The following is a 27,300-nucleotide window of genomic DNA, read 5'->3' on the forward strand; positions in this document are numbered from 1 at the left end:
CGGAGACACTTCCGGGTCACGTGGCCAGCGTGACAAAGCTGCTCTGGCGAGCCAGCGCAGCACACGGAAACGCCGTTTACCTTCCCGCTAGTAAGCGGTCCCTATTTATCTACTTGCACCCGGGGGTGCTTTCGAACTGCTAGGTTGGCAGGCGCTGGGACTGAGCAACGGGACCGCAGCCCGCCGTGGGGATTTGAACCGCGACCTTTCGATCGGCAAGCCCTAGGCGCTGAGGCTTTTACCCACAGCGCCACCCGTGTCCCAGTACATGGGTAGACGAGTCTAAAAGCCCAGGACACAAATTTCCACAGCCTTCTAGCAGCTATGGTGGTTCCTTAACTAGAAGAGATGTATTTAGTGTTAACTCTGGAAGTGCTGACTCAATTCTGACCAAATGAAGCCTCCTAGAGCAAAATATACATCAGCTGCCCAGAGTGGCTGGGGCAACCAGGTCAGATGGGCGGGGTAAAATAATAAAACTACTACTACTACTACTATTATTATTATTATTATTATTATTATTATTATTATTATTCCAGTTTGCAACATCTGCTTTTTCTCATCTTTGCCAATCTCAAACTCCTCCATTTCCAGGTGAAAATTGAGAATAGATATCAGGCTAGATGAGGAGGAGTAGTGGAGACGGCCACCCTAAGAGGCGCCCAGGGAGGGGGCAGAAGAAGATAGTGTGGACCCAGGTCCTTGGTGGTGGGAAACAGGAGGAGGAGGAGAAGGAGAAGGAGAAGTGGGAAATATTGGAGGGCAAGGAACAGGGGTGAGCTAGCAGACGCACCAGCCCTGAACAGAGACAGGAGCCAGGTGTGATAGGGAGAGTACCAGAGCCAGTTGATACGATGTCCCTTGAGAGCCTGATAAATCCCCCTCCTTCCCCTAAAACCCGGTGTTTCCTCCATGTCAGAGAGCAGAAAACTAGACATCGACAGGAGTCCCTTGGCAGCCACCGTAGACAGCAGGACGGGTCTGATATGGAGAAAGCGAGCTTCTGGGGAGAGGAGAGGCCCCCTGGGCAGCAGCTCAAGCCTTGATGGATCTCCTGTGCTTCTGTTTGATACTAATAAATGAACTGATGAAATGAACTTTCCTTCGTGACAGGACCCAGTTGGGGAGGCGTGTCCTCTAAAAGGACAAACAGAAGCCTCCAAGGGTCCACGTCGCCCCGTGCTGTTGGCACAACTTGGCCAGATTTTGATAACAGGACAGGAATGCCCTGCCCAAATTTCTCCAGAGGTTGCAGCTTGGCCTGGCCAGAGATCTACAGATATCTCTTTGTGGAATGAGGTCCATCCCTCCCAAAATGGGGTCCTTTCCCAAGTAAAGCTGGTCCAGGAGGCTTCTAGTCTCCAAGTGCCCAACCCTTTACACGTTGGTCTCTCTGAGCAGGTGGAAATGGCTGCTCTCAAAGGCGTTGCAGACGCAGAGGTTCTCCTCAGAGGGCTCTGATGATGCCTTCTCCTCCTTGGCCATCAGGGTCTTCTCCTCGGCCGGGAAGCTGGGCACCAGAGACGTTGAGCCAAAGGCTTTCTTCTGCAGATTGGGAGAGTTCCCTGCATCCTGTGCGGGCGGTTGAGAAATGGAAGGAAGCCATTGAGAAAGGATGGATCCAGATTTACACCCAAGCAAGATAAAAAGAAAGAAATGATAAAGAAAATACAAATAATGATTTAAGGCAGAAAGGCAAGGGGCAGAGTAACCTTGTTTGTTTTGTTTCTGTTTTTCTTGTAAGGGTATATGAGCAGGAATTGACCAACAGGCATCCCTAGCTAGCAGGACCAGTGGGCAGGGTTGGTGGGAACTGTAGTCCAAAAACAGCTGAAGACCCAAATTCAGGTAATGCTGCTCTAGTGGCAGAGAGCTCCACAGGACTGGAACAATGACACTAAAGGCTGCTGTCAAATGAGCCTCTCCAAACTGGAGAACGGCCAGCTGCAGGTGATGGCGATGATCAAGCTGGAATATGAGGGTTCAGGTGGTCCCTGTTCTCTACGCTGAGTGAAGGCAGCTCCGATGCACTGCCCACTGCCCACCATTACCAGAGTGCCCAGTTTCCCCACTGCCCTACCTTGGTGAACGGTTTCTTCAGCCCCTCTGGGGAGACCATGGCGGTCTGCTTCATGACGTCCCACCAGAGCACGCCTGGCTTCTTTGAGCTCCTTTTCGCAGGCCCTGCAGCAAAACCCAGAACCACGAGGGAGAGAGAATTTGCACACTTTAAGGCAATGAAACATGAAGTATTGAAATCAACTTCTAAAATGGTATTCTTTTGTAGAATATTAGGGGGGAGGGACCATCATAGTTATGTCAAAATGTATGCAGGATTTGAACAATAGCAACAGATGAGAATTTGTCATTTAAAAATTTGGAATTGATGTACAGAATGGATAAAATATCAGTAATATAGAAGCTTTATAAGGGAATAAAAGAACACCGTGGAATGTGTCAACAGATATGAGAGATTTGTTCTGGTTGCATTTTAAAAGGATTGGTTAAAATTGGAAATATAATAAAAAATATTATTTAAAAATGGAATCAACTTATTTAAAAAAAAACACAAATGAAGCAAATTAATAGATAGCTAATGGCTCCACCCCACCAATTTACCGGTTAGGCAGCTGGCCAGAACCCCAATTACAACCGTGGTGAGCGTTCCTAAGGCACCGTAGTAGAGGTAGGAAATGGCATAGAAGTCATCCACAATGGCCGACCTGCAAAGGAAGTGAGATGGTGAGATCCGAGGGCAGGGGAATAATTGAGTTCTGGCTCCTAGAAGGTGTTGGCAATCTGGGAGGAGTACAGAGGAGGGTGACCAGGATGATCAAGGGTCTGGAAACCAAGCCTGATGAGGAACGGTTGAAGGAGCTGGGGATGTTTAGCCTTGAAAAGAGGAGACTGGGAGCAGACAGGAGAGCCATCTTAAGGGCTGTCACAGGGAAGATGGAGCAAGCTTGCTTTTTCCTGCTCTGGAGGGTAGGACTCGAACCCATGGCTTCAAGTTAGAAGAAAGGAGATTCTGACTAAACATCAGGAGAAACTTTCTGACAGTGAGAGCTGTTCAATGAGGAAGGGACTTCTGGGGGGAGAGGACAGTGACCCAGAAACCTCCTTGGAGGTTTTTAAGCAGAGGCTGGGGGCCATGTCTCATGGATGCTTTAACTACGATTTCTGCATTGCAGGGGGTTGGAACAGAGGACCCTCAGGGTCCCTTCCAACTCCAAGATTCCACCAAGATCCCTCAATCCTTTTCACATGTCCTGCAAGTGGGCCAGGTGTGTGCATCTGGCTCTTCCTGCCTAAGCGCAGAACCTGACATTGTCCCTGCTTGTCCCTTTAGGGTCACCTGGTTGGCCCCTGGGAGAAGAGGGTGCTGGGGTCAGTGGCCCCCTTTGGCCTGGTCCAGCAGGCAGATTCCTCTCATGGAACCTCCAGCTCCGCAGGCAGACAATTTGCAGGTTATTGGGGGGGGGGGGTTGGCCACTGTGAGGACCAAATCGGCTCCCTTTGACCTGATCCAGCAAGATCTTCTTATGCTTGTTATGAACCTTCAGCAGTACCTTGTTCCTGGGCTTGTAAGCACATTGAACAGCACCAAAGCGCGTTGAGGCGCGCTGTAGAATGTCCTTAGTTCTTACAGGCCATAAATGATCTTTTCCCATTACTGAATTCTACTGAATCCTCCTGAATTCTACTCTGGGCAAAGAAATGTTGTTTTGCTGTGTTTTCCTTTAGTGTTAAAATAATCTTATTACTTATACCCGCTCATCTGGCTGGGCTGCCCCAGCCACTTATTTGAATTTGCACCAGAGATCAACAACCATCTCACCTGTCTGCGACTTCCGTGATGTTCCGGGGCGGCAGTGGGCCGAGCGTGATGGTGGCGTTGGCTCCCTCGGAGGCGTTGTAGAGCGGGCACAAGTCTCCGTAGGATGGGAGCACCCCCATGGTGGCGGCGCTGGGCGGGTAGAGGGTGCCCCCCACAGCCACCCAGAAAGAGAGGGCGAATCCCACAAGAAGCCCAGTCAACACCCCCTGGGAAGGAAGGAGAGGTCGGGTTTTATGATGCTGCTGAGCTTAAAGTCCCACCTCCCCCCCAGGAATTTTTGCATAGGAAGGGAGATTCCCCACAGGCCTCCAGTTGGCCACTGTGAGAAGAGGATGCTGGGATACATGGGCACCCTTTGATGTGCTTATAGAACCTCCAAGTCCAGGGGCAGTCTATCTATCTAGATTCCTGCATTGTTAGTGGTATTTTTGTGTTCTTTCGTTCCAGTCCTACTGCTTTGTTGCAAGGCCCCTCCATGGCACAGCACCTTTCTTCCAGCACCCAAAAGCATCCTCTCGGGTCCTCTTTGGGACTTACCACGGTGTTGCAAGCTGGGATAAACATCCCCAGGATGAAGGCTCCCAGAAGGGGCCCACTGATGACGCCCATGACGGTGAACGAACCCTGTGCAGAAACACAAAGCGGGGCAGAGAAGGCAAGGGTAAGCATGTTGTTGTTACGAGGTTGTCAAGCTGGAAGGTGTGCAGCAGAGGAGAGTGGCCAAGATGGTGAAGGGTCTGGAAGCCAAGCCTTATGAGGAACGGTTGAAGGAGCTGGGGAAGTTCTGCCTGGAAAAGAGGAGACTGAGAGGAGAGAGAACCATCTTCCAATATTTCAATGACATGGAAGAGGGAGCAAGCTTGTTTTCTCCTGCTCTGGAGGGTAGGACTCGAACCCATGGCTTCAAGTCACAAGGATGTCCTGGATGCTTTAGCTGGGATTCCTGCATTGCAGAGGGTTGGGCTGGATGACCCTCGGGGTCCCTTCCAACTCTACCATTCTATGATTCTGTTAGAGGCCTCACACCTCCTTCCCAAAGCCGGGCAACTGCTTACCAGGCGCCCAACGCAGGGCAAGCTGTCACACTGCCCTAAAACTGCCTCTGGTCAAATTTTAAAGTTGGTGGCCTGTGGGAGGGAGTTCCGCAGATTAACTCTGTGAAGAATGACTTTCTCTTATCTGTCTTTAATCCTCTGCTGGCTGTCCAAGAGTCTCATGTCACGAGAGAAGGAGGAACACTTTTCTCTGTCCACTGTCTCCCCGCCACGCACAATTGTGCAAACCTCTTATCGCGTCACCTCTAAGACACGAGTAGCAGCTGCAATCTGAAAGTGCCAATCAGCTCCCAGATATGCAACTATGCAGCTCGAGTTGTTAACATATGAGATACAATGCAGAAACCGATAAGCCGTGTGCGCGCACATCTGTGAATGCAAACTTTTCCTGGTTGCTACAAAGGCGGGTGGAGTGGCCTCCTTGTTGAAACAAGATGAGACAATACTGGGCCGAGGGTGAGAATCAACTCCCTACGTCATAAAACCAGCCACCGACACACATGACTGGAAGGCTACTGCAATGCACCACATACGGGGCTGCCCCTTGGAGACTGTTGGCAAGAACGCATATCAGCCTGCATTGGTCCTCAGTACATTCCCAGGGCCTGATGCAAAGGGCTGGATTTGTCCTTTTAAAAGCCTCGCAGCCCACCCTCTCAAGCTTGTTGAGGAACTACTACACCAAGCAGAGTAGGTTAACCTTGTAGTTAACCTACGGAACTCCCTGCCACAAGAGGCCAATGACTTGGAGGACTTCGAAAGAGGCGGGGCAAATTCATGGAGGAGGAGGAGGCTATCAGTGGTTCCTAGACTCTACAGCTACAGATAAAAAGAAGGGTTAGGGGAATTCCCTGCAACAGGAATCATAAAAGGACCTCCTTCTGGGTTTCCTTTGGGGGCACCTGTGAGAAGAGGTGCAGGATGAGATGGGCCTGATCCAGCAGCCAAGCTCTTCTTAAGGAGGACTACTGTGACAGCAGAACCTCCATGCCCAAGAGCAGTCTACCTCTGAATACTAGATGATGGGGAAACAGCAGCTGTGCTCAGATCTGGCTTGTGGGTTTCCCTTGCAGGCTGGCCACTGTCAGAACAGGAGGCTGGGCTAGATGGGCCTCATCCAGTCAGCCAAACTCTTCTGATCTTCTTATGGAACCTCCTGGTCCAGGGGCAGTCTATCTCAATTCCCAGATTCCTAAGGACATTTGGGCGCTGTGAGTGCAGGATGCTGAACTGGGGGGGGGGGGACCCTTTGGCCTGATCCAGCAGCCTCTTCTTGGGTTCTTAAGTAGTTTGGCTCCCTGAAGAAAATAGTGGAGAAGCGTGGCCTGCAAAATACCCTGTTGCTATCTCGAATGCAGATTGTGCTTTCAGGAAAAAACACATGAGCCAAATCCTTGTGGAAGAAAGAGAAGAAATTGAGGGAGGGGTCATAAGCGGAGACAGTTACCCTGCCAGATGGGCAGTGCATAAATAGTAAAAATAACAAAATAATAATAATAAAATTATTATTACCTGCAACACCCCACCTCCCAGTAACGAAGACAGCGCTGCAACGGTGATGCATGACGTCCCATAAATCAGTGCTGGAAATGTTAAGAATAAAAGCACAATTTCCATTATTATTATTATTATTATTATTATTATTATTATTATTATTACTGCTAATTTTTCTCATTGGCCATTTTAGTGTTTTGGCCTTGCTGGAGACTGCTTGTTTGTTTGTTTACAATCAAGCAGTGTATAAATTTTACGAAATGAACAAATCCTCAGGAGTAGATCTGTTGAAAACAATTGGCTTAGGGTGGTAGAATCATCGAGCTGGAAGGGACCCGAGAGCCATCTAGTCCCACCCCCTGCAATGGAGGAATCTTTTTACCCAATGTGGGGCTCGAACCCCCAACCCCGAAATGAAGAATCTCCTGACGGAACTATGCTTGTTCCCAAGGGGTCTCCTGGGATGCCCAGCCCAGCCTCCCCACGCTTTGGAGGATGCCCCGGCCACCTTCACTCACAGAGCCCTTTGGAGATGAGGGTCAGCTTCCGTGGGGAGAGGCTGGGCAAGTTCGGCTTGATCAGGTCCTCCACGGTGACGGCGGCCATGGCGTTGATGCTGGTGGAAGCCGTGCTGCAGAGGGAGGGAAGACGGGGCAGCTGCTACAATGACGTGTCACGGAGGACAAAGCCACCAACAGCCTGAATTAGCTAGGAAGGAGCCTCCAGCTTCAAGAGCAGTCTATCATCAAATGCGCCAGGGAAGCAATCCCAAGAGACGGCTGTTCAGCTCATGCCATGCTTTTCTGGCAGTGCTTTTTTTCCCAGCCAGAGAATGCCAGAGTGCACTTCCAGCACCTCTCAGGTGGGTGCCATCGACTCTTGTGGAACCTCCAGGTCCAGAGGCAGTCTATCTAGATCCCTAGGTTCTTTGGGGTAATTTGGCCCCTCCAGGGATGAAATGCAGACCTAGATGATCCTTTGGCCTGATCCTGAAGGCTAGCTGAAGGTCTATATCTTCCCATATAGGAGCTTTTTGGTGGTGGCTCCTCCCAGACAACTTTGGAACTCCCTGCCTAGAGAAGCTTGGCTGGCTCCCTCCTTGCTGACCTTCTGCTGGCAAGTGAATCCTGTTCTATTTTGATGGGTCTTTTTTAAAAAAAGGAAACGGTTTTTAAGAGTGCTGTGTTGTTTTTATTATGTGTCTTTTAATAGATCTTTTTCATATTAGAATCTGTAGTGTTGGAAGGGACCCCAGTGATCATCTAGTCCAACCCCCTGCAATGTAGAAATATTGTTTTAATTCTATTAAATTCATGATTATTTTTATATGTTCCTCGCTTTTTGCATCTCACCTGCAGCGTTTTAATCTGCGTAAACCAACACCCGTCCCATTCTAGAAGAAAGTGAGGCGTGTATTTCTGGTGTTCCTAACTCACGGGGCCACCCCTATTGAGGCCCCTAGAGATCCTCAGCCTGAGCCCAGGACATTTTGCCACTGCCATTTGTGTACAAAACCTAACCAGGCTGGCTGCTGAATTTCAGGTCAGCATCCTGCACTGAACCAGAGTGCTGGAAATACTCAGAAAACTGAAATGGAAACGCTCCCTGAGAAACCACAATCTCCCTCCAGGTGGAGCTGGGGACTTTGGGGGCAGCATGCTCCACCCCAGAAGCAGATGCAATAAAATAAATTTTGTTGACTTTCCTAGAGCTTCTAATATTAGATAGCTTTAGCTATACTCAGGAATCAAAGTTTTTGTGTCTCCTTTGCAGGAAATGTAATTTCTTTGGGGGGTTTATTCTGCGTGGGGCAAAGAGGGGGTCTCCCACACTCACCTCAGAGTCCCGCTGTATGCACAAGCCAGGAAAAGTCCAGGCACCCCGGGGTATTTCTCAAAGATATCCAAGACCAAATAAGGCATGTACTGAGAGAAAAGGAGAGAAAGTGTCAGTTCTGTTTCAGGGGCAGCAGGAGGGCAGGGAGATGGCCATGATTTGAAGCTGGCCACAAGATGCACAAAGAATGGTAGAGTCAAAAGGGACCCCAAGGGTCATCCAGTCCACCCCCTGCAGTGCAGGAATTGTTAACAGGGAAAATGAAAGAATCATAAAGTTGGAAGAGTTCCATGATTCTATGCCCACCCCCTGCAAGGTAACTAATACATTTCTTAAATTAAACAAGCAGACCTCAGCAATTTCCACCCCGTCTGCTGTCTTTCTCATTTCTCCAATGTGTGTTCTACCTCCCGCCATCCCATAACATTTTTGCACGACTGCAGCACAAGAACTTCTCTGTTGGGGGTTGTTTGTTTGCCTGTTTGACCCTTTGTTCTTTCCTACGGCAAGCAGTTTGCTTTGGCTTTCCAAGCCCCCTCTGAGCCCCAGCCCCACCCCTGCGAGGCAGAGGTACCTGGTCAGGTGCAGAGATGTATCCGGCCAAAAGGGGGTCGCAGTCCTTGTAGAGGGTGAACATGACAATCCCGCAGCCCACAGCGCTGGAGACGATGAAGAAGAGGCCCACCTGGTTGACAAGGAGAGCTCTGGGGAGAGAGAAGAGGGGAAGCAGAGAGGACAAAAATAAAATTTGAACCCAGGACAGGGAGAATAGGGGAAATCAAGCAATTAAGGAGCTTACAAAGGTCTGGAAGAGGGATGGGGAGCCCAGAAGGTGGCTCAGTTGGTCAGAGTGTGGTGCCAAGGTAGAATTGTAGAATTACAGAATTGTCAAGTTGGAAGGGACCCTGAGGGTCATCTAGTCCAACCCCCTGCAAGGCAGGAATATTCTGCACAATGCATGGCTTGAACCCACGACCTTGAGATTAAGAGTCCCATGCTCTGCTGACTGAGCTATCTTCTCAGTTCGTGGGTTCAATCCCCGCGTGGGCCAGCTGCATACTTCTGCATTGAAGGGGGTTTCCAACTCTACAATTCTGTGATTCTGTAATAAGGGGCTTCTCTGCTGGATCAGGGCAATGGCCCCTTCTAGTCCAGTGTCATGTTTCCACAGCAGCCAACCAGGTGCCCTGAAGGGAAGCAGGATTTGAACACAAGAGCCCTCTCTCCCCTCCTGTGGCATTAGCCCACCTCCCAGGGTCATTAGGGGGGGTGTTAAAAGAGGAGACCCAGGCAAGCTGCCTTGGGCTCCTTGGAGAAAAGGCTGTGATGTAAATGCCCTGATTAAATGAAACACTGAGGTCTGGCACCTTGCCTGGTCTATGCAGGAAGGCCCTGGATCTCCCAGTCTGTCCCCAGCCAACCTTTTTATCAGCCCAGCACAGCCCAGCCAGCTGCTGATAGCTTTGTGGGGCTGTGGGATGGGCACCTGGGTGGGGTGGCCAAAAGGGTGCCCCCAGGTTATCGAGCCTCCCCAGGAATACAGCTTGAGTCTATAGACTCAGGGACACGGAGCAACACAACTACCTGGCAGGTGCCCCGGGATCTGCTATGGGGATCTCATGGGGATCTCAGAAGCCTCGGCCAGAGGAACAGCCAGCAGCTTCCGAGGAAATAGGAGACAAAAATGCAGCCCTTTTGGGGCAGGGAGTCTCTGTTCGCCCCAGTGCAAAAGTCACCTCGGATTATTCCCTATTAAGGGTTATGTGGGAGCATTTACAATGCCAAAATAGATGTCAAATTTACCCATCCCCAAATATAGGAAAGCTTTTATGCTAACCAGATTTAAAATTCTACCTTCCCTACTCCTCAGAGGCAGAAATAATAAGTTGAAAAGTGGTAATTTCCCTGTGACATGGGAAGTGCCAATGTATTATTCCACTGCCCTTTTAATTACAACCTCCACAAACAGCTCATTACTCCAATTCAGGGAGATCTGAAGCATTCTATTTAAAATAGGTACCTATTATCAGATAGAAACCCTCTGGTTACACACAACGGAGCACAATTCTGTGCATCTGCTGTTACCCGCAGGAAAATCATGATAAATCAAGACAGCAAGCCTGAGAGAGGCATTATTATAATTCCTTTTATGAAATCTTGTATTTCAGACACATGGCTCTTCTTCGAATCATTTTAGTAGGAACTAAAATTCTAGCTGGTTGGTGACTCGTCTCCCTGCTTTTATCCAGCTTGTTCTTACAACTATTGTATTCTTAGCCTTTTTTAAACTGCTGGTCTATGACTAACTGATTGATTGATTGATTGATTGATTGATTGATTGATTGGATTGATTGATATTCCTTATGCTGTGTATCAGCCTCCACCGCTTTGGGGCTTCAGTTCCCTCTGGCCCCTCCAACATTTCTTCAATGAAAATAGGGGCAGCTTTTCTCTATTTTCTGTTAGTTCCCTCTGAAACGGGGAACTGGGGAGCTGCTTAGATGCAGCTTCTAGGAAAACCAGACACAAAAATGCACCCCTTTGGGGCTGGGGGTCTCTGCTGCTCCACGGAGAAAAGATGCCCCAGGTTATTCCTTCTCAGTTCCCTCCGGCGTCTAAGGGCGATGCTCAAATGAGCCCTCCCTTCAGGCTTCCCCTTCCACCCGACTCACAGTTTCGCCTCTCTCTCTGTCTTGCAGGCCACGTAGCGCTGGACCTGGGCCTGATTCACCCCGTACATGGAAAGCCAGACCATCGTCCCGCCAAAGATGAAGGTCCAAAAAGTGTAGCGGCTGCGAGGATCCAGGTTAAAGCTGGGGAAACAGAGAGGGAGGATTGTGGGAAGACGGACCTAGGAATCAGGATAGACTGCCTCTGGACCCCCCCAGAGATGGCGCCAATAGCGCTATAGTTTCCACAACCCAGGACGTACTCGTTGAAGTTGATGCGGGAGTTGTTGTAGGCGATGGCCAGGACTTGTGCGGGGCTCCCCACCAGGATGGTCCCCTGGATCAAGATGGCGACAAAACCCGAAAGCATCACCACCACTTGGAAGACGTCCGTCCAGATCACGGCTTTCATTCCTCCCTGGAAGACGGAGGGGAAAGTTAGGGGCGCCCAAGTCGCCTGGCTGCAGAACGCACAGAGAAATAAACGTGTCGTGGCTGGTTTCCTCTTTCAAATCTCTCTCTCTCTGTCAATTATTTAATTAAATTGCTAACATCTTTACATATAAATTCTACATTCCAAATTTGTTATGTGTTTCTCTTTCAACTTCTGGTCTTTCTCTCCATTCTTAATCCCATCCCATTTACAGAATGTATTCTATTTTTTTCTGCCAATTAATTTTTATTCATTTTCAAATTTAAAACACATCAAAACCAAATTAAAATTAATTTCATACAGGTTTCTGCAAAAACTGGTTTCCCACTCTCTCAGATATATTCCAGTTCATACCCTTTTACATGCTGCCTATTTCACAGATATATCTCAAATTAACACCCATTTTAAAGCAAATTCCTTGTCCTTCAAGCTGTCCCTTTACCAATGCCTGCATGTAGATAAAACATAATTATATCAAATAACGACATACTGCATTTCACCCAAGACATATTCTCCTTTTTCATATATTATCAGTTCTCTGCTGCTGCTCATATTCCAAATCCTGCTCATAATGTCATCTGATTGTGATATTTTACAAATATTCCAAAATATTATTTCAAATATTCCATTCTTCCAGGAACAGTGCGTCATACTGATTTCTTATTTTTAAGAGTGGTTTTCTCATTTTATATTTTTATTTTATTTTATTTATTTTACTGGTACTTTTGTTGCAAACCACTTGGAGAGCAGGTATCTACCGGAATGGGTCAGGGAGGACTTTGGCTCACCCCCGGGTGGAGAGGGAGCCCCCAAGCACATCAATCACTTAGGATGGCAGTGCCTAACCTTTGGAACTCCCTGCCTCTTGGCATCAGGCAGGCGCTCTCCCTGCTCCCTTTTTGGCGCCTGCTAAAAACAACCTTTTTTTCTCCAAGCCTACCTTAAGAAGAGGTCATAGTAATTAGTTTTAGTATTTTTATTTTAAAGCAGCGTTGTGCATTTTTACCCTCCAGGTGGTGTAACGATAAAACTGCTAGCACATTTGCAAAGCTAAGCACATGCCCCACCCCGCCCCTTTTGGTGATGTTTCCAGGTCACTTCCAGGATCAGTGTGTGTGTCTATGGTTGCGCACAAACTGAATGTGCATAAATAGAAACTAATTAATTGTAAAGAAATTTTTAAAATTTGGGAAATGATATATAATGAATTGAATAAAATGTCATTTGCAAAAAAAACAACAAAAAAAACCCAGAAGCATTTTTGTTAGGGATTGTAGGACAAGCCCCACCAAGGAAACTAAGGAACTTATTTATGTATGCTACAACAGTGGCAAGAGTCTTGATGGAAGAATGAAGAAATCCCGACAATGGAACAGTGGCAAGAGAAATTGATGAACTACACAGAACTGGCTAAATTGACATACAATTTGCGAGACAAGGACAACTGTGACTTCAAAGAGGAATGGGAACTTTATACAAATTATTTAAAAATACAGCAAAATGAACTGGACTCCTTGGCAGGTTTTGAATAAACATACACAAATTTATTGTTGATAACATGAAGGACAGATATGTAAGGATATATATAATTTTATAATATGCAGAGAAAATATGTGCAGCAAAATCAGGGAGAGGAGCTGAGGAAAGTCCATGGGGGGGGGGCAGATTACGTAGGTGATTGTATAGTTTGATAATTTGTTATGTGGAAATTGAGCACTAAAAATATTTTTTTTAAAGAAAGAAATTAATTAATGGAAATAAATCAATGAGCCCATCCAATCGTACTCACAATGGTTGTGTAGAAGGTGCAGATGATCCCCGTGGAGAGCAGGGAGGCCCAGATATCCAGCCCAGTCACTAGAGACATAACCAAGAGGAAAGGTTGGTCTTGAAGCTGCCAGCAAAAAGTGTTGCTCCTCAAAAGGAAAGGACTGTGAGCTCAGGGGGAGTTTTCAAGCAGAGGCTGGGGGCCCCCTGTCAGCTGAGATCCCTGCATGACCCCCGGGACCCCTTCCAACTCTGCCATTCTACGAAGCTTGCTCCACTTTCCATGTGAGAGCTCTTCCGCTCTTTGCGGTGTCCAAGGTCTCCTCCAGGCTGAACGAACCCCACTCCCTCAACCACTCCTCATCTGGCTTGCTCTCCAGACCCGAGAGACAACACAAGACTGACCTTGGTTGAGGATCAAGGCTGGAGCATAGATGACAATCCCAGTATACAGCATCTGTGTTGGATGGGGAGAAGGAATTGTTTCAACATCGGCATCCATGTCTTAGAAGAAGGAACTTTGGAGGAAACAGGGGTGGACTTTGGGCTTTCAAATTTCAACAGTGCCCTGTGCAACGTTAAAATTTGGTGCCCCCCCCCCACTTCTTGCACTCCGTTCTACAGTGTATGTAGTTTTGGTGTCCCCTGCAGCATAGCGCCCAGTTGTGCTACCCTAAACCCACCTCTCCTGCTTCTGGGAGACCAGCGGGGAGGGGAACTTGTTGCAGCAGGAGGGGGGAGACCCCCTGCCTTCTTCACCAGCCAGACTCCTCTCTCCCCTTGACCCCTCCTCTCCTGCTTCAGCTTCTGCCCTGATTCTGCCCTCCTCTCTCCCACAGATTCTTTGCCCACCCAGCAGACCCCCAGCAACTTACCGTGGCAATGATATACTGGATCGTCCCACACAGGCGGACTGCTTTGGAGAACCTCATTTCCAGGTACTGTCGAGAGAAGATGGAGAGTTGAGAGGAGAGGGAGAAGGACTCCTGGGATCTTTCCAAAGAGTCTCCACAGGAGATTCCTCTCAGAAGAGTGACTGCCTTGCTGGCAGAAGGTCCCAGGATCAGTCCCATGGGGACATCTCCAAGTGGGACTGGGAAAGACCTCTTCTCTGAAGTCCTGCTGGTTCATGGCAGCCAGCCAGTGTAGACAGTACTGAGCTACATGGACTAGCAATCTAAGCTGGTATGACGCAGATTGCAATTAAATCCCTCCTTTTTTCAGAAACATGAGGGCAGGAGCCTCATCTTGGTTTAAGAAGATTCCCAGAATTGTAGATTCAGGTAACATTGTAGCGTTGGAAGGGACCTCAAGGGCCATCTAGCCCAACCCCCTGCAGTGCAGGAATCTTTTGCCCAACATGGGGCTCGAACTCATGACCCTAAGATAGAGAGCCTCGTGCTCTTATCCACTGAGCCCAGGGCATGGAGAAGAAGGACCTTCGCTCAGCAGTCAAGCCCCTATATTGCATGCAGAAGGTCACCCAGGGGCGTCTCCAGGACGGGCTGCAGGGAGAGACCCTGAAGAGCCATAGCTGCCAGTCTGTCTAGACAAGACTGTGGTGAATGGGTCAAGGCTACAAGGGAGATTTCTTTGTTCCTATTGAATCAACAGGCCATGGTTGCTTTAGCTGAGATTCCAGCCTCGCAGGGGCTTGGACTAGATGACCCTTGGGGTTCCTTCCAACTTTACAGTTCCATGATTCTAATAAGGGTGTGGACTAGAATCTTTTTTAAAAAATATTTTCAGTGGAAGGGTCACGGTTCAGCATCCTTGCAAGCAGAAGGTCCCCGATTCAGTCCCAAAGGGCCCCTCCAGGGGAGGCTGGGAAAGACTCCTGTCCTGAAACTCTTGAGAGCGGCTGCCAGTCAGTGTGGCCCCACTAGGTTAGATGTGCCTAGTGGTCTGGCTCGGGCAGAGCACGAGAGACTCCAAATCTCAGTCATGGATTTGAGTGGGGTTGGGCTAGATGACCCCAGGGTTCCTTTCAGCTCTACAATCCTCTGATTCTATGGCAGGATTCCAGCTGTTTCCATCATTCTTTCAGCTCAGCCATTCCCTGCCAAAGATAGTACGCAGACTTCGTTCCCGGCAGCATCTCAGCTGACTGCCTCCCTTGTTCCAAAACACGCAGACACCTTTTGTTTATTGATTTTGCAAACACACAGAGACACCCCTGTGTGTGTGTGTGTGTGTGTGTGTGTGTGTGTGTGTTTCGCCTTTCACCCCACCTCTGATGATTTCCAGGAGGTCAAGAAGTGCAGGGATGGGGACTTTGCCCCTGAGCCTTCTCTCACCTCTAGCTCAAAGGTCTGCGGTTTTGGCCTGACCCAACAGGGGCTCCTCTGATGTTCTTACAGGTGCACCTGGATTATGAGGCAGCTTCCAGGTTGCTGTGATGTCCTTGAGAGCTCCTTGTGGAACCAAGCTTCCACATCGGCTCACCTGCGGCACTACCATGCGCAAATGCGCACCTCATCCTTCCACGGCTGGCTTCCTCACCCCACCTGAGACGCCTTCACTCCAAAGCTACAAGGCTCTCTGCCTCTTTGAAAGCCCTTGATGGTGCTTCTTGGCTCCCTGCCCAGCCATGCAAGCAAAAGCATCCAATCCGTGATGGGGGCTTTTGCGTCAGGTGAGGCCTGGCTGCCTGGGCTTCATGTCAGAACCCAGGTCCAAGGGGCCATCTAGTCCTTCACCCTGTCCCCACAGTGGCCAAAGACCCCTAAGAATCTAGGAATCTGGGTAGACTGCTTCTGGACTTGGAAGTCCCATAAGAAGATAACCAGAGCCAGCTGCATCAGGCCAGGGGAAGCCCATCTGGCCCAGCGTCCTGTCCTCCCGGTGGCCAAAGACCCCATAGAACCTGGGAATCAGGATAGACTGCCTCTGGGCCTGGAGGCTCCACAAGAGCACAAGAAAAGCCTGGCTGCTGGATCAGGCCAATGGTCCTCGTGGCCCCGCACCCTGTCCTCACAGTGGTGCCCCAGATGCCCCCAAGGGAACCCGCAAGCAGGATGCAAGAGCATCTCTCCCCTCCTGCGGCTTCCAGCAATGGGAACTCAGAAGCATGGCTGACTCCAAACAGGTACGCATACCGCCAAACATTTTGTGAATCTAAGTTTGGCCTCATTGAGGGGCAGTATTTCAATATGAGTAGGAAAATGAGAATACCCCTAAGCATTATTTTTAGAAAAAAAAGGCACAGTTTAAAGCCATCCAGTTTGGAATCCCTCACTCCCCCTGTGGCAGGGAGTTCCACAGTTCATCTACGTGCTGTGTGCAGACGGTTTCTTCATTTATCTGACCTCAGTTTCCGTTGGCTACAAGTTCTTGTGTTGCGCGACAGGTAGGGAAACTCTCAGCCCTTCTCTTTCACAATCCAAACCACTTTGCAAGATTGGCAGTTCCTAAACCCCAATTTCTTTAAAAATAGTAATAATCCCAGCTAACTGCAGGCTGCTATGCAATGCAAACATGACTGCAGGGCTTTGGGACACCGCAGTGTGATCCCAGGGATCTAGTCCAGATGCAGAGGATTAAATCTGAAATCAGTCAACAGGTGACTCAGACCCGAGGTTCACTCCTTGAGTCATTTGTTGATCTGCCTGACAGCATCAAACCTCTCCGAGGCAAACAATATAATCCTGTATATGCAACATTCCTCTATATGTAATCCACTGTGTACTTTCAGACCTCCAAGTGTCCCTTTTTGCAGGGAAACTCCCTGTTTTACAGAAGCTGGCCAGATTTCTGATTTGATCCTGAAATGCCCTGCTTTCCTTTAGGACCAGTGGCGGAGGAAGAGGAGTGGGGGGGGAGTGCACCGCCCCCGGCAGCGCAATCCCGGTGGGGGGGGGGTTTGCCATCGCGGCTGCTCTCCCCGCCCACGCTGGGCGCCATGCCCCTGGGACGCGCACCAGCCCCACCCTGCCTGCTCTCTGCCCCCCGGTGCCGGAGCATGAAACTCCACCACTCTTTAGGACGTCCCTATTTTCTCTGGAGAAATGTTGGGGGGTCTGGAGTTATGCAACCCCCGAGCCAAAGAGATAAGTCACTAGACAACCTTTGGACAACATCTGAACACAGCCCTGGATAGGGAAGCTTTTTTTAATGTGTAATGTTTCATTATGTTTTATATATGTTGGAAGCTGCCCAGAGTGCCTGTGATATAAATGGTGGGGTATAAATAATAAAATTAATTATTATGGTATTATTGTTATGGTTATTATTATTTAACAGGACATGCCTGTTTTCATCAGAGAAATGTTGGAGGTTTTGTACTTAGCTGGAACACAGGAAGCTACATTACACCTAGTCACACCTTTGCTATATCACAGAATCCTAGAATGGAAGAGGTGGAAGGGAAGGGACCCCCAGAGGTCATTCAGTCCAACCCCCTTCAATGCACCACCAGCCTTTGGGTGAACAGCCAGACCCACTGAGCCACATGAATTCATGGGTGAATATAACGTAGAAAAATGTATTCTGATAGCTCTGCAGGTAGAGCATGAAAGCCTTAATCTCAAGGTTGTAGGTTCAAGACCATGTCTCTACAAGTCTATGATTCTAAAAGTGATAGCAAAAATATGTTTATTGGGAGAAATCTGCTCTAAAGTATTAGTAAAATTGCATGCAGTGGTAGGGTTAAAAAAAAAAGAAAACAGCAAATTGATGCAAAAACGGGATTTTAGATCAGAAGCACGAGGAACCTAACTGAGGAGAGAGCTCCAATGGGCTACGTTTGCTTTGTAAATTTTACACACGTTGGCACATTCCTGGCCAACATTCCCGGAGTGAGAACAAGGCTGCCTCTGCTGCCAAAATCTCTTCTCAGCTGGTCTGGATATGTTTGCTCTGCAAGAGGGTGCTCAGACAGGGCTGATTCAAAAGTCAAGAGGTGGTTTGTTTTGGGAGTCTCAAGATACGCTAGGAAAACACCCTTATCCTGCCATCTGGTTCGGGAGAGGCCTCTGCAGCGCATGGGCATGTGCACTGGAAACATGCATGTGGTCACGTGGGTTTGTAAAACCAAGCTGGGCCTGGAGATCATGAGCAGAGGAGCATTTTTCTTCCTCTGTCCTAACACTAGAACTCAGGGAACACTAGAATACCCTCCGCAATTTAAGCTGGAAGGTGTGCAGAGGAGGGCAGCTGAGATAATCAAGGGTCTGGAAGCCAAGCCTGATGAGGAATGGTTGAGGGAGTTGGGTTTGCGGCCAACCTTTTGCAAAGCTCAGCTTCATGGCCAGCTCAGCTCTTGCAACACGCATCCAAAACAATAGCTTGGCCCAAGGGGTTCATCTTCCATGAAGCCTTGTGTCCAGATCCTGGAGATTTGTATTTCCACTATTCTGCCTTGGTCAGACCACACCTGGGATATTGTGTCCAATTCTGGGCACCACAATTTAAGAAGGACATCGACAAACTAGAGCATGTGCAAAGGAGGGCAGCCAAGATGATCAGGCCTTATGAGGAATGGCTGAAGGAGCTGGGTATGTTTAGCCAGGTGAAGAGGAGACTGGAGGGAGACAGGAGCCATCTTCCAATATCTGAAGGGCTCTCACATGGAAGAGGGAACAAGCTTGTTTTCTCCTGCTCTGGAGGGTAGGTGCCAAACCAATGGCTTCAAGTTACAAAAAAAGGAGATTCCAACTAAACATCAGGAAGACCTTTCTGACAGTGAGAGCTGTTCAACAATGGAACTGTCTCCCTCAGGACACTCCTCCTTTTTTAAGCAGAGGTTGGGTGGCCACCTGTCATGGATGCTTTAGCCGAGATTCCTACATTGTACGGGGTTGGACTAGATGACCCTCAGGGCCCTTCCAATGCTATGATTCTAAGGCAGCTTCCTGTGTTCCTAATGCCCTTATGAACATAAAAAGACCCCTGCTGGATCAGGCAAATGGTCCACCTAGTCCAGCCTCCTGTTATGGGAAACCCGCAAGTGGGATGCGAGTGCGAGGATCACCCAGTGTTAGGGTCAAGGTGATGGACAGCCTTGCCTCTTACTCTGTTTTGTTTCAGGTTGTTTTGAGCAGGCAACACAAATCATCTGGCATGTTTTTAACTGTGCCAAAGTGACAAGCACCCAAACAAAACCACAAGGTCCACAGGAGACGGTGCAAAGATTAGTGCTGTGCAAAAGGACTGACCTCGGTTTATCCTGAGGTCACTTTGCTGCTGGAAGGCTGGGTGCAAAGCAGCTGAAGTTCGCTCAGAGCTCCTTCTCTCCCCCGCAGAGCAGCAGCCAGTTAAGCCCCCTAAACTGAGGTTGCAGGAACCAAAATGGAATGTCTAGTTGCCATTTTGGGGCAAGACGGCTCTAAAATCTTATTTTGTCAAATGATGGGCTGACAGTGCTTGATTCTCAGTTAAACATCTGACTAGTTCCGAGGACGACCCTGAACTGCTGGGTTAAGAGCTGTGATAACTTAAAGGAAAGTCACTTGATCCAGGAACAGTCTGCATATATATTAGCCTCTATACCGGAGACATGGACCATTCATAATGTAAGAATATTCTTCTCAACTCTGAGCAGGGCGGGGGGGGGGGACATGCAACAACAATTCACTATTGCATTGTTCACTGATCTTGCTCAGGCTGCACAGAAAAGGCATTTTGGTTCCAGAAATTTGTTCCAATTGTGCAGATGAAATATAACTGATAAAATTCTACAGGATGGGGTATCAGTGAGTGAAAACAGTCCAGATCCAGGGATCCCCGGATGGTGGAGATGTCAGGGAGGAAGTCTCAAGGTGCTTCACATGGTCAAACCACAATAAACACTTCACCTCTCCAATCTGCAGAATTGGACAGAGCCCAGCCCCTGTTCTCACAGGGGCCAAATACCCCATAGAACCTAGGAATCCAGAGAGATTGCCTCTGGCCTGGGCGGTTCCTTAGGGACACAGGAGCCGGGCAGCAGCTGGACCTGCCAAAGGGGCCCACCCAGCCCTTCCTCCTGCCCCGATGGGAAGCCCACAAGCAGGAGTCTGGCAACTCCCTGCCAAGAATCACTCACAGATGCCTGTCCAAACTCTCATAGATATCTCCTAGTTGGAAGGAGCCCTGTTTAAAAACCTTCAATGGATCATAGAACCATAAATTGCTCCAAGGGTCCTCTGCAGTGCAAGAATCACAGCACAATCTAAGACCTGGAAGAGCTCAAGTCCTCCCACTCAGCCATGAAGTCCACTAGGCGTGACCTTGCGGGCACTGGCCTACCTCACAGAGTTGTTGTGGGGATTAAATGAGGATCAGGAGCTGGAAGAGACCTGGGTTCAAGTCATAGAATTCTAGACTTGTAGAGTTGGAAGGGGCCCCGGGGGTCATCTAGCCCAACCCACTGCAATGCAGGAATCTTTTGCCCAACGTGGGGCTTGAACCTGCAATCCTGAGGCTCCTGCTCTACTGACTGAGCTAGGAAGAAGTCTCACTCGACCATGAAGCTCAGTGGAAGCAACCCTGGGGGGCAGCCTCTGCCTCTCAGCCTGCCCTACCTCACAGGGCTGCTGTGGGGACTATATGAGGAGTGGAAGAACCACCATGTGCATCAATTTATCTTGGGACAGAAATGCAACAAAGCAATCAAGAGATCAGGAAGAAAGAGTCTTTAAGCAAGACTGGAAAAGTTTTCTGGAATATCTAAAAAAAATATTTTGAATGGATTAAGACGTTAGTAGGTTTAGAGTAAATTCAGCAGTGTAAACCTAACCGAGAAGATTGAAAAAGAAAAGAACACAGATTGATTGGAACATGCAGTGGGAAAGGATAACTAAAATGCATGACATGTTTGATCCTTTTACATGGTTTTGTATGCTTCATGGTATTTTATGCACTGTGATTTGCTGCAAAAAATTGTAAAACTAAAAAACTGATAAATACATTTTTTAAAAGAATTGCAATAAAGCAAACCAAGCAATGAGCTCACCTCGTAGGTGCTGGTGAGGCCGAGGCGGTAGAAGACCGGCAGGAAGAGGTAAGCGGTCAGGAGTGTGTTCAGCAGCTGCCCCAAGCACATCCACAGGAACTTCACCCCATAGCGATAGGCCTCGGCCGGGACCCCCAGAACCTGGATGGCCGACATGAAGCTGGCGGACAGGGAGAGCCCCACCGGGATGGCTGACATCTGCCGCCCGCCTGTGAAGAAGTCCTCAGAAGTCTTCTGGCCTCCTTTGGAGAGGGCATAGAAGAGGCCGATGCTGGTGGAGATGAGGAGCATCAAGGCAAAGACCCCATAATCCCATAAACTGAAGGTGAGCATCTCTGCTCGGAAGACCTCTAAACCACCTCCTAGCGCCATATTGGGCAGCTGAGAGGACCAGCACCACAGCAGATGGAGAGAGCAACCCTTGGTGGGTCCAGCGGAGAAAGACAAAGGAGGAGGATTTGGAGGGTTGGAAGGACAACAGCAGAGGGAAGAGAAATGAGCTTCAGTCCTTGGGGGAGAAGGGAGTAAAGGTCCAACTCTGCTCGGTACAGGAAGTGGGGTGAAAGAGAGGGGGGAGGGATGGAGAGAGAAAGAGAGAGAGAGAGAAAGTCTCCACAAATTACTATTTACAAGATTTGGAGGTGCCTGGATAGCAAACAACTTAACCACAAGATGTGATACATTGGAATAACAAAAAGTTTGCAGGCGAGGAAGAAAGGAGCAAAGGTTTTATTTAAACAGAAACAAAAAAAGTGTGGAAAGCAGAAGGAGAGCCGCCCCCCCCCCCAAGGAAGGGCGAAGGAATCAAGCCAGGAAAATAAAACCACCCAAAATCTCTCAGGAATAAAAAGTCAGCAGAGACACCCCCACACACCCCCACACACAGCCCCACCAGAATTGGTGTCTGTAAAGTAGGAATCAAATAAGAAGATAACCTATATCTTGCAATTATAGAGTCTACTCTATCCTCTCTGTCACTGTCTCTTGAAAAAACGAAAATCTGGTTTAGGTGATAGCAACAGTTCAAAAGGAAATGAATGAATAGACGAGCAAAGGAGCCAGGTGGATAAAAAGGGAGAAAGCGAGCGATTTGTCCTGTGAGGTTCAGCGAAGAGGCTGAGATCCCGAGGTGAGAGGAAAAAGAGAAATTCGGCGTAGAAGAAGCAAAAGGGGAAGCCAAGAGAGGAATTGCCCGGGTTGCAAAGGCGAGATCAGCTGTTCGCAGAGTTTCCTTGCAGCCACCTGCCAGGACTTTTATGAAGCCGGGGGTGAGAGAGGGAGGCGTCACCCTTTCCCCCCCCCCCCATCCCTTTCTTCTTTATCAAAGGTGATCTGTTTGGTGGAAAGAAGGACCCGGGCACGTGCAATTCTGGCTCCAGGTTCCCTCTCTTTCTCTCCCCCCCCCTCTTTTTCTCTGCGCCCTTTCAGCCCTGAGATCAGGAAGCCCGGGCGCAAAAATAACCTGGGGTTTCTGCAAGAGGAAGTCTTCCAGAGGGCGAGGTCATGGGCGTAGGCAGGGGGCAGCTGGCCACCCCCTAAATCAAGGAAACAAATAAAAATACTTATCTAAAAGTAGAAATGATCAGAATATTGGAAAATGGAATGCTTGCCGAGAGGTTTTTAAGCAAAGGTTGGGTCTGTCAAGGGTGCTTGAGCTGAGATTCCTGCCTTGCAAGAGGGCTGGACTAGATGACCCCCCGGGGGTCCTTCCAACCTTGACATCTGTCAAGCATCCATGGCGGCCATATTTCAAAAAGTGAAAATCCGGACACAAAAAGAGTTTTTGAGCTCTTTTCTCAGACAGTCAGTGATTTCCACTCAGACGCTGTTTACAAGGGCTGAACACCAGCTATTTCCTTTCTTTTTAAATTTATATTCCACCCATCTGGGTGGATTTCCCCAGCCACTCTGGGTGGCTTGCAGCATATATAAAAACACAAAATATCCTATAGAAGCAACAAGCAAAGCTGCTCAGTTGCAGGTATGGGGTAGAATTTTCATTTTACGGGCATTTAAAAGCAGAGCTACCTATTTGCAAATGAAATTCGCAGAAGAGAGAAAGATGAGTTTGTTAGGGAGAACTGTGTCCTAACTAACATCTAACTTTGAAAGCAAATTTCATAAAATCATAGAATTGTAAGGTAAAGGACCCCTAGATAGTTAAGTCCAGGCAAATTCAAGTATGGGGGTGCGGCACTCATCTCACTTTTCAGACTGAGGGAGCTGGCGTTTGTCGACGGAAGGGATCTCAAAGGGTCACCTAGTCCAACCCCCTGCAATGCAGGGATATTTGAAGCACAGGATTCTCGAATCCTGGGAACTGTAGTGTGTTAAGCAAGCTGGGCATTGCAGCTCTGTGAGAGGGAAAACTGCAGTTCCCATGGTAATGATGTATGAACTTCAAATGTATGATTTAGATCTGCCTCAAGTGAAATGATGTCGCAAAACATTGAGAAAGTCACTTACCAATAAACAAATAGTCTATGGGGGGGATTATGAACACATTCCACCAACCCTGACAGCTTCAGCAGAGGATTCAATAAATTCATGGAGGAGAGGTCTATCAGAGGCTGGTCTCGTGTTTGAATCCTGCTTGTGGGCAGATGGGCCACCATTGGCTTGTGCCTTTATGAAACCTCCAGCACCAGAGGCAGTCTATCTTGATTCCTTATGGTTCCTTAGGGGCATTTCCATGGGGCATCTCCTATCACCCATCGCCTGCCAGCCCACTGGCATCTCTTAGGCACACACACCTTCAGGAAATGAGGGAGTTCAGAAGAAGGCCAGCTCTCTGCACTCCCCATACCCGCATAACCTGCAAGAGAAAAAAGCCCCACATCTCTGGGTTGTGTTATTGTGCAACCAGGAAATTTCTCTTTTCCTTCTGCACACACTGCAAGCCTTCTTGCATCTGTCAGAAAGGACCCAGTCACCTGCAAATAAATATTGTACTCTATTTTTTTTTTAATGCAAACACATCCCTTCCTTGCAGAGGGTTCAGCTAGATGACCCTTGGGGGTCCCTTGGGGGCTACTGGCTGTTGCTCTCCCAGCACCTGCCCTTTCACTCCCTGCCACCTGAATAACCTGCAAAAAGGCCCCAAATCAGTAAGAACAGTTAAGTCTAGGGTTGCTCAACAACAGTTTTGCCAACTTTTTGTCTGGATTTTCATATTTTGAAATATGCCAGCCCTACTCTCACATGACGTCTTGCCCGCAGCTGCTGAATTGTGTGCCTGCCTCTCTTTGAAATCCCTTCCTTACACAAACAGCCCCAACAAAACAAAACAGAAAGTTTGTGGAGAGAAATGTGTCATCCTAGACACGGGCTGGAAAATTCCCCAATTGCTGCAAGGCCCACGCGGTCAAGCGGCATGCATGGATTTGGCACACTTATCATCACTTATAATCACTGGAAGGGACCAGGTCACTTGAGAGCTTTTTTAAACAATGAGATTGGAAAAGAAAAGAAAAAAGGCTGTTACATTAACATACCTGAATATGCAGGTGTGTATATTCTTATTATCTGTACAGCTGAAAGGGACCCCGAGAGTCATCCAGTCCAACCCTGCAATACAGGAATCTCAGCTCAAACTTCCAGGAAAGATGGCCAGCCAACCTCTGCAATAATTGTCAGTAACCTAATATATTCTGTGTAAAACTCATTCCCAACATCATGGTATTTATCCAAAGGAAGTCTGCCTCTATAAGAAGTCCATTCATACGCTGCCAGTATTGTCATGTTGTTGAGCCATTGATGAAGGAATAGGGCCCTCGTATTTACGGGACTGCCTCTCCTGGTCTGCCCCACAGAGGACCTTAAGGTCCATGAATAACCATAGTTTAGAGGTCCCAGGCCCTAAGGAAGTCAGACTATCCTCCACCAAAGCCAGGGCCTTCTCAGTGGTGGCTCTGACCTGGAGGAATGCTCTGTCCCATGAGACCAGGGCCCTGCAGGATTTAACCTCCTTCCGCAGGGCCTGTAAGTCAGAGCTATTCCGCCTGGCTTTCAATTTGAACTTAGCCTGATCTTTTATTCCCCTTCCTTCCCTCCCTCTCCCCTTTTTATGAACATTACCCGCTCTGAGACCCCACAGCTAATTCTCCCCTGGTCTCCTCACAGGCCCAAATAGGACTAATTTAGCCAGCTAGCCCTGGCTAAATAAACATCTAATGTTTATTTGATGGATTTTCCCCCTAAACTGATTTTTGAATTCTGCATTTATTGTTATTCACATTTTATACTGTATTTTATACTGTTTTTTGTTGCATCAATTAAGTGGTTTAAATTTGTTGTTAGCCACCCTGAGCCCGGTTTTCAGAACCGGGAAGGGTGGGGTATAAATAAAAAAATATTATTATTATTATTATTATTATTATTATTATTATTATTCCAATTCATCCATATCAGTCTCTTGGCCACCACTGGGCAGCGTAGAATCCATTTTTGCTGTTGTCAATTTCCATACAATGAGTATATGGAGAGTAAGGAATATTGTGTGTAGTTCTGGATGCCTCAGCTCAGAAATCCAATGCTTTTGAACCTCATTCTGAGGAGAAATCTGCAAAATAACTAAGCATGTATTAGGAGCCTCTCCAGAACCGGCCCTACTAAATATTTTTCAAGATGACAATGCACACTAACATTAAAAAAAAATAATCATAAGCTACTTGCAGATAGGAGTGTCATAACTAGACATTGGAGAGACCTGTCAGGAGTGAACATGGGCCACTGGTACAAGACTGTATGAGAAACAACCCTACTAGAGGGGGACATAATCCACAGAATCTAAGTAGGAAGGGACCCTGAGGGTCATCCAGCCCAACCCCCTGCAATGCAGGAATAGGCCGCTGTCCCTTACAGGAATCGAACCTGCAACCTTGGCATTCCTTTTTACCCTTTCTTTCTTTCTCTTCCCTCTTTCTTACTCTTTTTCTTCCCTCTTTTCCTTTGATAAGATATTTAGATTCAAGTTTTCGTTTGGGGTGGGGAAAAGATATTTTTGTGCCTTTTTTCTTTATACTCTAACAAGCAAACAGAAATCAGAAACAAATGGTAAAAGCTAACCAACAAACTGAAATCAGCACAAATGAAAGAGGATGGCGTCACCCTGTTGTGGCTCCTTTGTTATCTATACAGCCCCAAAAGACAACAGCCTAAGCCCCCTGACAGCATGGTTAGCTTGACCCAACAACCTTCATCACACAGAGAGACAAAAACTCAGTCCAAGCAGCCGCATGTGATAGAATGAATGCTCACAATTATGATGTGTCCAAGAACAGTTGCAGCAGCTGGGGATGTTTAGCCTGGGAAAGAGGAGACGGAGAGGAGACAGGAGAGCCATCTTCCAATAGCTCAAGGGCTGTCACAGGGAAGATGGAGCAAACTGGTTTTCTCCTGCTCTGGAAGGTAGGACTCGAACCCATGGCTTCAAGTGACAAGAGAGGAGTTTTTAACTCAACATCAGGAAGAACTTTCTGACAGAAAGAGCTGTTCGACCATGGGATGGGAAGGTGGCGGACTCTGCTTCTGGGAGGTTTTTAAGCAGAGGGAGGTTCCAGGATTGCAAGGAGGTTGGACTAGATGGCCCCTGGGGTCCTTTCCAACTCTACAGTTCTCTGATTCCATGATGCCATGCGCAACCTGCCCTTTGAGCAGCCTGCTTTTCCCGTTCAGGAACAGCAGGTGGCGAAGGAAGGATGCTGGTTTCATGCAACAGGGCACTTGGGGAAGGGCTTGAATGGCAGGATCTCTCCCACCCTGCAGGTAGAATCTGAATGAAGAACATCAGCCTGGTGGAGCAGAGGATGCGGAGGATGGAGAAGAAGTCGGGATTCATGGCCCTCTCCAAAACAACACATGAACCAAAAACTTCTCTATCCTTCAGGAAAAAAATTGTGCATCTCTGAATTTTTGCAATGCATCTCTGCAGCCAAAGAAATGTTAGGGGGAAATGTGCATTTAAAAATGCAGGTAGGGATCTGCAAAAATAACACAGGAATGCATTGCATATGGGCTTGCAGGAAGGTGCTTATTAGGAGAAAGGCAGGCTGGAATTCTGATGGATTTTCACAAGGACTTTAAAAAAATGGAGCAAACATTTCCCAAAAATCTGGCAAACAAAATGGAGGATTGGGAAAACGTGGAACTGAGAGTCCTTGAAACTGACAGGCTTGTCCTTCCGCATATGATGATGATGATGGTGATGATGATAGTGATAAAACATCAGACATTAAAAGCTTCCCTAAACAGGGCTGCCTTCAGATGTCTTCTAA

General features: G+C 48.1%; 1 protein-coding gene across 5 annotated transcripts in view; it reads right to left on the reverse strand.

Moving 5' to 3' along the window:
- Positions 1–290: 290 nt before the first annotated feature.
- SLC5A5 (solute carrier family 5 member 5) overlaps positions 291–27,300 on the reverse strand; it is a 34,883-nt gene continuing 7,873 nt past the window's right edge. For 2 of the 5 annotated variants that reach the window (XM_083483832.1, XM_083483829.1), the window contains 14 exons: positions 13,968–14,033; positions 13,498–13,549; positions 13,115–13,182; positions 11,156–11,310; positions 10,896–11,036; positions 8,798–8,927; positions 8,224–8,312; positions 6,906–7,018; positions 6,406–6,476; positions 4,376–4,462; positions 3,839–4,044; positions 2,620–2,723; positions 2,081–2,184; positions 291–1,572 (listed from right to left, as the gene is read on the reverse strand). In XM_083483832.1, coding sequence (XP_083339958.1) covers positions 1,378–1,572; positions 2,081–2,184; positions 2,620–2,723; positions 3,839–4,044; positions 4,376–4,462; positions 6,406–6,476; positions 6,906–7,018; positions 8,224–8,312; positions 8,798–8,927; positions 10,896–11,036; positions 11,156–11,310; positions 13,115–13,182; positions 13,498–13,549; positions 13,968–14,024 — 1,572 coding nt within the window. In that variant the 5' untranslated portion in view covers positions 14,025–14,033 and the 3' untranslated portion in view covers positions 291–1,377. Of the gene's footprint in view, positions 1,573–2,080; positions 2,185–2,619; positions 2,724–3,838; positions 4,045–4,375; positions 4,463–6,405; positions 6,477–6,905; positions 7,019–8,223; positions 8,313–8,797; positions 8,928–10,895; positions 11,037–11,155; positions 11,311–13,114; positions 13,183–13,497; positions 13,550–13,967; positions 14,034–21,025; positions 23,621–23,778; positions 23,841–24,519; positions 24,608–27,300 lie in introns of those variants that run through there. The other 3 variants (XM_083483831.1, XM_083483830.1, XM_083483828.1) reach the window with 3 other exon arrangements.

This window comes from Podarcis liolepis, assembly GCF_965112155.1.
Source record: "Podarcis liolepis genome assembly, chromosome: 18".
In the NCBI taxonomy this organism is placed as follows: Eukaryota; Metazoa; Chordata; class Lepidosauria; order Squamata; family Lacertidae; genus Podarcis; species Podarcis liolepis.